The sequence below is a fragment of the Vicia villosa genome, linkage group LG5 (assembly GCF_029867415.1).
Source record: "Vicia villosa cultivar HV-30 ecotype Madison, WI linkage group LG5, Vvil1.0, whole genome shotgun sequence".
In the NCBI taxonomy this organism is placed as follows: domain Eukaryota; kingdom Viridiplantae; phylum Streptophyta; class Magnoliopsida; order Fabales; family Fabaceae; genus Vicia; species Vicia villosa.
In genome coordinates, this window is record NC_081184.1 from 12344958 (window position 1) to 12354520 (window position 9563).

The following is a 9563-nucleotide window of genomic DNA, read 5'->3' on the forward strand; positions in this document are numbered from 1 at the left end:
GGACTATTTAGATGATGATTAAATTAATATTATTTCAAAAAATAATGAAGTATCATTTTTGGTATCAGAGCACTAAGATTCAAATTAATTAATTTTTTTTTAATAAAAACGTGAAAAACAAAAAATTATTTTAAAACTAAAAAATAGTATAGTTAATGAAAGATTACGAATTATAGAACTTAATAGTTTAATTAAAAGAACAAGAGGTCACATAAAAATATTATATGATAGACTAGATTATTATTTAATAATAGGAGTTGATTTTGAAATTGAAAGAATTATAAAACACCTTTTAGAATATGAAAATAAATTAGATTTTTACAAAGCAAGGTTAAAAGAATTAAATCAATATAAAAATATCCGTCACTGAGATTTGCGACTAAAGAATTAGAGACCAAAGTTAAAATTCAGTCAGTAAAAACCATCACTATCATGACTTATTTTAGTTGTGACCTGCACGATTAAAAAACGCATCCATAAACTAGATCACTCTACATATTTTTAAGATGAGAGAAATTAATATTAATATTCTGACCTGTTTGTCTTATACGTGCAATCAAAAATCAACACCTGAAGAAACATATTCAACAACTTGACAGAGTCAGGGTGTGTCCAGAAGATATCAGCCATAATATCTAAATTCTCCTTATTTCTAGACCAACACATGTATTTTTCTTGGTGAATAAGGCTCAATAACATTTGCATTTCTGTCAGTGCACCTCTCTTACCTAGTATGTATGTTTCTCTAGCTCGGTAAATCTGGGTAATACTCGTGAGATTGTTTGGGTCTTTGTCTATCAAAGTAGATGCGATGTACCTTGGTGCCACATTGTACTTCGTCATGTCATTCACAAACTTTCTTTCATCATCTTTTAGACGCCCCAAGATGTCATGACCTAACATATCCTTATCTAGTCTATGATTATGCATCCCACATTTAACCACCACCTTCCAACTAATACCACTCGGAGCATATCTCAGCCTAAATGGGCATCTAAGCCTCATAGTAAAATTGTCATCAAAAGGGGCCGCAACTTCATTTTTCATTTTATAATTTCCTCCTCGGTCACAACCCATAATCAATTTATCCTTCCTCCCTCGCATTCTATTAACAGAGTCAGATCGGTTTGTAACAACAACAACACATGAGTTCTTCCAATAGCATGTGCCCATTCTAGAACCTTATCTCATGATTCAAAAATCTGACAATCATAAAAATGTACAATCACATAACTGTATTAATTTATAAAAAAAAAAATTGTGTATGAGTAAGGTAAACATACCATATTTGTCACGAAGTACTGCGTAACATCACTGCAAGAATCCATAGAAGAAGCTGAAGCTTCCGGTTCAGGACCGCAAAGATATCAAACTTCATCTGTCATACCAGAAATTTCAGGTTTAACGAAATCTCCGCAGCGGGTTATATATTGGAATTTTGGGAAATTTCTGGTATGGGAAAATGAGTTTCGTAAAAGTACCGAAAATTTAAATTTCCCGGTAAATCGCACCGGAAATTTGGAATTTCCGGTAAATAGATACCGGAAATTTGTTAAAAATCAAATAATTTCTCGTATCGCACAAATAAAGGTATCGAAAATTTGTTAAAGGGTACCAAAAATTTACTTTTTGGCTAATTTTTCCAAAAGTAATTTGTTTTCAATAATAGTAAAAATTTTGAGTTAATAGTATTAGAAATATTTTGGGAATATGGTAGATTCTTCTTATATCCTTATATCTGAAATGAAAAGTGCGGCCCAATCCATACAATACGGCTTCTTCTCAAACAGGTATAAATATGTTTCTTCCTCTAATTCACAAAAGCAAAATTTAGGCACCGCCGTTGAATATATATATAGTGATTTTGTAAAAGTTATCAAGGATTATCAAACTATTGAATTCAACACATTCATGCCATCTCAATATCGTATCAAGACCACCGGTTAGTACTAGTTTCTTCTCTTTTTTTTTTTTTTGTGTGTGTTGTTGTTGCTTTTCTATTGTATTGTTTAGAAAGAAATCTCCTAACACTATCATTGTTTTGATCCTACAAAAGATAATGGTCAATTTGCTCAACTTCCATGGGATGTGCTTGATATCATTTGCAAAGCGTTGGATTTCGACGACCTCTTTTCGTTTTCGGGTGTTTGCATGAATTGGAGGACTTTTCATAAATCAAATTTCTTCTCATCCAAGGAACCATTGCTTGTTCGCATTACTATTAACAATCGTATAGCTGCTGACTCGCATTCCTTTATTAGCATACGCAATCAAAAAGTTTATGATTTGAAGACGACGAGTTACTTCCAGTACCCCAACTGTGTCTACGTTAGAGTTTCCAGCGGATATTTCATCTTTGCCCATAGAAATAATTCATTTATGCTATTCAATCCATTTACAAGAAATAAAAATGGTAGTAAAAAATGCTATCTTTTCGGTTAATTATTTGATATGTTTCCAGTACGAAGCCTTACTTGCTTTTGAGAAATGCTCTGAGGAATTTGTTTTGCTCGTTTTATGCAAACGTTCTAGCTCTTTGTATGTCTATCAATCTCGATGCGGTGGTTGGTTTACTTATTCAACATTAAAATCAGAGGTTGAAATTGAACCAGAGATGGTAGTTGACTTTGTGGTTTTGAATAATATAATATATGTTGTCACTAACCTTGCCAACATAGGTGTGCTAAACTTGAATTCTAGAAATATTAAATTTCTAAGCCTCAAGAATGCTCCTGATAAAGTTCCCTATACAGATCCCTCAAAAATATCCTTTAAGTTGGTTAATTGTGATGAGCAACTTTTAGTGTTTGATTGCCGATCCTCGTACAAAAGAGGTGTTGTTTACAAGATAGACTTGTCCACCATGAATTATGTTAAGATGGAAACTTTGGGTGACATTGCATTATTTTTTGTTTCTCCGTATAAAATTTGTGCGTTGAGCAACCCCGAGAGATTTGGATATGAAAGTAATTATGTGTATGAAGTTGGTGGTAGATCAGGTTGTATTATGTATGAATGGAGGAATGTTGATAAACCAATAGAAATATACACACATAGTGGAGGAGTTTTTGATGGAAATTTCTATCTCTTTGATTGGTGTTTTAGACATATAAAATATCAAGTTGATTATTCTTTAGTTAGTTGAATAATTGTTATTTGTGTTGGGAGTTTTTATGTTTTCCTTTGTTTTCAGACTTGTAATGCTTAATGATAAGCCAAGTATTGTATTTAGATAATAATAATGTTTTGTTGCTATTTGTTTTCATATATAATAAATATTATATCTTGTGCATTTTGAGTAATCCAATATATTATATGTATGTGTTGGAATTTTTTGACTCAATCCTTTGAAAGGTATATATTATGTACACAAATAACTAGCTATCTTTCTAGGATATATGAGGAACAAAACAACAAATCCAATAAATTTTGTTGCATAAGTTTGGTTGCTCCAACTACTCTTCACCTCCAAAAGACGAAAATGCTCCAAAGCCTGCAATCAAGTTCATGGAGTTAGTTCCATATAAGTATATTTATGCAAGGAAAATATTGCTTACAAAACATGATAGCAAGCCACTATGGTTTTAAATAAAGGTCTACAACCGCGATATGGACTTGGACATAACGTGTTTTTTGACGTTGTTGAAACCAAATAGGGTCACGATTGAGGCTGCATCAGCCACATTTGATCATGATTCTCCATGCTATAAAAGATCGCGACCGCAATTGTTATCACAAGGTCACAATTGGCAAATGAACAATGTCTGATCAAGATTGGACGGCTCATGTTGACTTTAGTGAATATGATTCACAATATCAATGTTAAATATGAGTCGTCTGATCTTCATCTAACAATATTAATTTGATGACTACAACAACTCTGAGAAACTCGATCTGATAGTGTTACTCATTATGCATACCAGAGGGTGTTCTTTGTACGAAAAAGCATGCCCCGATAACAATATACAAGAGCAAGAGAATAAGGCCTTTCAAGTAGTGAGAAGTTCCATCCTATGAAAAAAGATTTACCAAGAATACTTAAATGTCATTGAACGATTAAATCAAGGTATAACTTAATGAAATCGTTATAGCATAAGTAATTATTATATAAGTGCTTATGTATAAGTTATTTCTATAACAGAAGACTCGGTATACCTGTAATGTGAAACCTGTTGTTATAATTGCCAAAGCAAGAGAACCTGTTTCTAGAAGGTTGAAGTTAAGGTCCATTTTGATGCCAAGAATCCAAGCAACAATTACACACAAGGGAACCTATATAGTAATTAAATTAAATTAATTTTACAATATAGATTTTTTTTATGTGGATGATAATATGGATTAATTCTTACCACAAACATTCCAATTTGAGTTGCAGAACCCAAAGCAACACCCAAAGAGATGTCCTATTGTAATATCAATAGATTAGTTTCAAGAAATTTTGTTTAAAAAAATTGGAAGGATAAAGTTTAATGAAAAAGAAACACTAAAAATTCCAACCAGCTTATTCTTGAAAGCAAATATGATAGCTCCTGCGTGTTCAGCTGCATTGCCAACTATTGGTAGCAAGATTATGGAGAGGAAGCTGATAGATAGACCCCATGAATCCGATGCATCCTGTTTCAAAAGTGTTATAGTCGTCACAATCATGGTTGTCAAGATCTCGATCTAGATCTTAAGATCTTAAAATTTTACGATCTTGCTCACCCCCAACGATCCCGATCTTAAGTAGAATCGCATATTGTAGTCAAATTGTAAAAAAATATCCCTTATGTCTAGTAATTGGCCAAATATGTCCCTAATGTCTAACAAACTGTCCATCTGGTAGTAATAACGTATAAAAACTGAATCATACATGTCTAAAGAATTTGAAAAGGAGTCATTTTGTCACTAATACACTTGTCTAGTAACATATACCATGTAAAAATACTTAAAATATATACTATTATTTTTTTATTTAAGCAAGATCCTATGATTTCGGTTGCGACCTTATGTTTTACGGTCATGTTATTCCCTCTCGATCTTACAAAAACAATTGGGTAGGATCTTCCGATCTTAACTACGATTTTATATTTTACGATCTTGCTATTCTCTCCCGATCTTATGTAAGATCTCGATCTTGACAACCTTGGTCACAATAGAAGCACTCAATTGTCTCCGATAAATAAAAATATGGTTAATTAAGTTGAATAGATAATCATTTCAATTCACATCATCGTTAATTCAGCTGAACAGATCATTAAGTCAATTCACCTTAAAAAATATGGTTAATTCATCGGATTGAATTAATCACAATTTTAAGTATGAATTGGTTTATTCATCTGATCAACTGAATTAACCACATTTTTGCACGTGATTAATTAACCAAGTGTTGCGCATATATATAAAAACTCAATTTAAAAAATAAAACAGTTACCTCAATAGTGTCAACCACATATTCGGACAAAATCGCAATAAACACCGTCATAAAAACAAGCCAAGCAAATCCACTCCAAAATCCAATAACTGCTTTTGAAGCATTTTCATTCTCTTCATCCTCTTCCTACAATAAATTAATGAAACTGACTATTACTAATAAAAAAATATACATAAACAAAGTTAAAGAAAAGTAGAAAACAAAACATACATCTCGAGCTTCAAATAATTGCCGATGCGTCCATAGTTGGAAGATAAGATATACCAAATATGCAATCACCATCAAAATGCTCGCAAATCTTGAGAACTGCAGAGATGAATCTGCATCGATAGCAACCGAAGCCCCACCATATTGGAACAATAAGGGCAGTAAGTGACACAACAATGCCAGAAGAAGCATAAGCAAGTTCATATCTGCCTGTCTCTGCAAATGAAACATCCAAGAAAAAAACTTCCATAGTATCAAGCATTATAACATTACTACAACAGACAGGGTTTAAAATTTGTTACGATTAAACCAAGACTAAATAGGGAATTATAAAATATTTGTCACGTTTAAGCCATTACTAAATATTATATCTTTATTTGTTTCGTCATAGTTAAACTACGACAGATCTACACAGGGTTTTCAAAAACTAAAGACGGCTTTGACAACGAAAATCTCAATATAGAAATGCAATTAAATGAAATGTAGGAAATTACTCTGTCGAATTTTTGCTCGGCTCGAATATTTGCAATGCCGCCACATAATAGAGAGGTTCCAAGAACAAGAAGAAGGTTGGAGAGGATTGAACCAAGTAGAGAATACTTGACCACATCAATTTTGTTATTGCTAAGTGCAAATATTGCAATGATGAGCTCTGTAGCATTCCCACAAGTTGCATTCAAAAGTCCTCCCACTATTATCCAAAAAACATAATGAAAAATTTCAGTAACAAAATCTAAACAAATTCGAAACCACAATTCCGAAGTTTTTTTTAAGGTCCTCACTCCTCTCCATCAAGGCGTTGTGAGAGTTTAATCTATTCTTTTAGACTTAATTGTCGTTTGTAAGAACTTTTATTTCTAATAGTACAAATTGACATATATAGAAGACCGTTAGTCTCAATAACCGTCTTTTTTTTGGGATTGCAATTTCGGCCGAAACATCATTTTTGCCACGATTCTTCACAATATCAAAGATTGCGACGTGAATAAAAAATAATTTATAAAGCTTAGTTGTAGAATACCTGTAGGACCTGTGTAATAAGCTATCTCTCTTCCATATTTGAAACATCCCCATTTTTATGACAAAAGAACATAAGTCAGAATCATCATTCATAGCAGAAAAAAGTAATAATAATATTAATAAATATCATGGTTTTCTTACTCTGTCAAGAAGCTGACTCTTTCTGCAAGAGGGATAAGGCCAAGTAAGCTCAAAGCAAAAACCAAAGGCTACATTGAAAAAAAAAGGCTTTACTTAAGATAAGAAATATAGAAGTAATAATTCTAATAAACTGTATTAAATGTGTTTTATAATACTACAAAATTGGTATGTTAATTATTTTATTTTGATTCTTATAAAAATCCAATTTTTTTTAATCTCTAGTTAATTATAAAAGCATATGATTAGTTTCAGAAGATTACATCAGTATTAACAGGGAAACAGGGAGGTCCCAACAAATCATGCTCTAACAAATGAGTAATGAAGGCTGGACATGCATAAAAAATACACATAGTTTCAAGAAGATCAATTCCACTTCTAGTTAAACAATTTAAACAATAATTAGTCTCCCGATGTTTCAATCATGGTTTTAAATTGCGGACCGCATCACTTGATGCGTCCGTAATATTGTGGTTGCAGTAATGTCCGCATCCGCATTAGGAAGCAATTTCTTGTGATTGTAAATCACAATAAAAACCGCATCATAATGCCGCAACGGCTGTATCATAACACCACAATTGTCTCATCAACCCACATCAGACCGCATCACACCGCAAGAGATTGTGCAATTCTCGTAAAAATTATTTGGTTTATCTTTCTTCTTATTTATATCAAAAATTTAAAGTATGTTTTAAAAGGATTAAAATAGATATAATTAAAATGTGGAGTGTATATGAAAATTTATATAAGAAATAAAAGACATATGAAACATAAAATAAATGATAAAATATAATATTTTATATTCATAAAATATAAATTCATGGTGCAACGACCCAATTCGCATAGCAACATTCGCAATAGCTGCAACCACAGTGACCGCAACCGGAATCCAATTTTGCAATAAAAGAGACCTAATCTTTATAATTAGGTTCTTTCCCTTGAGACAACCAATATCCTTGGCATTGATGGCCTTCATTACTGATATTTCTAGAAAAGTGCATAACATGCAAATATAAATTTTGATATGATGCATCTGGGTCCTACTACAATTTAAAACTCAGAATGCATTGTAACTTACGACACAGGCACATAAATTAATTGTGTAGGTAAAAATTTATTAAAAATGAAAAAATAATTAATACACACATTTATTATACCGTTTTAATTTGCATTTCGCAACTGCAATTACAGCCACAGTATCAAAATCTTAGAATTTTATATCCAAGACTGCAACAATATCAAGTGTAATTGTGATCACAATTTAAAACTATATGATTCATACACATGCAAAAAGTATAGTGTATAGTATACTTACTTTTGAAAATCCATAGCATTGAGCAAAAATGGCAAAAGGAATCGCTACAAACAGAATAGAAAGCTTTGTTCCAAGAATAACCTCTTGAAAATTAGCCAAAACATTTCCATAACGAGGATTAGAGACAAGAGTGACATTAGATTTCCTACGGAATGAAGATGATGATATGTTATGTGCTGTTCTACCATGTTTCATACTTTCCTTGCTCAATGTTGTTGCCTTTGTGTTCTCTACATTCTCTATCAAACATGCTTCGTAATCACGATCATGATCATGTTGATGGTGAAGAGAACTCATTTTTGAATAGGACACAAAACGAGGAACTTGGATATGTTACAATTGCTGTGATACACGAGGGGTTTTGGTAATGTGGCATAGGATTTTGTGTAGTGCAATTTCTAAGAAGCTTTATACATTTAGTTTTATATATTTTCAAAATATAATTTAAATGGAGAAAGTAAATTATCATAAATATGGTATTAATATATTTGTTTGTTTACTATTTCAAAATATTTATGCAAGCCTGTGAAAATAGGAAAATACATGTAAAAGAGATTAAGATATCATACAATCATACAATATAATAAAGCAAGATGAGAACGAAAGTTCTACAAACTCGGTTACAAAAGGCGATGACCGCCGAAACAGAAAATTAGTCACCAAATTGAACCTAACTTAAGTAATACAAAGGGTTTTTGCAAAACTCATAGATGTTGCAATTAGGACGATGATTAATTTTCCCTACAAAAGACCATCTCCACACAAGGAATTTACAAGACCAAACTAAATCATTAACATTGCAAGAGGAATTTTTGAAGATGATATCATTCCTATTAAGCCAAAGACTCCGCATAATAGCCAACCAAATGCAACCCTCTTTGCCTCTCCTTACTTTCTTTTTATGACAAAAACTACTCCAATTCCAATAACTCTCCATAAAGTCATAAGGTTTTTCAAAATTCATTCCTATCCAAAGAGCCATATTATGCCAAACCGCTTCGGCCATCCGACAATCCAACAACAAATGCTTAGAAATTTCGATAGTCTCTTCGCAAAACACGCAAACAAGATTCGAAGAAGATAGAGATATATCTCGTTTCAAAAGCAAATTTCTTCTAGGAATCCTATTCCTGAAACATCTCTACCCAAAGGCTTTAACTTTAAGGGGAACCTCAACCTTCCACACCTTGGAATAAATGAAATCATAACGGTTTACCGGACCAATCGGACAAGCTAACTTATGCATCTCGCTAAAACAAGAAGCAACCGAGAAGGAACCGGCAACCTCCGTTAGCCACTTAGGCGTATCCGGCCCAGCGCTCTAATAGGGAGAGCCGCTGGCAGCAGCTGCATAAGCAATGGCAGCAACGATAACGCTATGTCACTTCCCAAGTATGTACATTTGGGTGAATAGCCAACAGAGTGGACGACATACTTTAGGAGGGGCGACGCATCAAGAAAATGGACGTT

General features: G+C 32.7%; 1 protein-coding gene and 1 pseudogene across 1 annotated transcript; one reads left to right on the forward strand and one right to left on the reverse strand.

The window, feature by feature from the left end:
• The first annotated feature begins 1710 nt into the window (after nt 1–1710).
• On the forward strand, nt 1711–3145 carry LOC131604217 (uncharacterized; annotated as a pseudogene).
• A 225-nt stretch (nt 3146–3370) lies between these two features.
• LOC131606278 (vacuolar cation/proton exchanger 3-like) lies at nt 3371–8465 on the reverse strand. The gene is made up of 11 exons (XM_058878528.1): nt 8094–8465; nt 6782–6849; nt 6642–6670; nt 6115–6311; nt 5624–5836; nt 5414–5539; nt 4498–4614; nt 4350–4403; nt 4156–4272; nt 3921–4011; nt 3371–3493 (listed from the first exon to the last, which is right to left on the reverse strand). Exons 1-11 carry the CDS (start codon nt 8388–8390, stop codon nt 3456–3458), a joined length of 1347 nt encoding a protein of 448 aa, XP_058734511.1. The 5' UTR covers nt 8391–8465; the 3' UTR covers nt 3371–3455.
• Nucleotides 8466–9563: the final 1098 nt, after the last annotated feature.

Bases quoted from the DNA above. Each gene is read 5' to 3' on its own strand.
- LOC131606278 (XM_058878528.1), bottom strand. From the start codon at position 8,390: ATGAGTTCTCTTCACCATCAACATGATCATGATCGTGATTACGAAGCA. The intron at 5,837-6,114 runs GTAATTTCCTAC...TTTCATTTGCAG, and splicing joins CCGAGCAAAAATTCGACAGA to AGACAGGCAGATATGAACTT. The intron at 4,012-4,155 runs GTATACCGAGTC...CTTTTTTCATAG, and splicing joins CAACAGGTTTCACATTACAG to GATGGAACTTCTCACTACTT.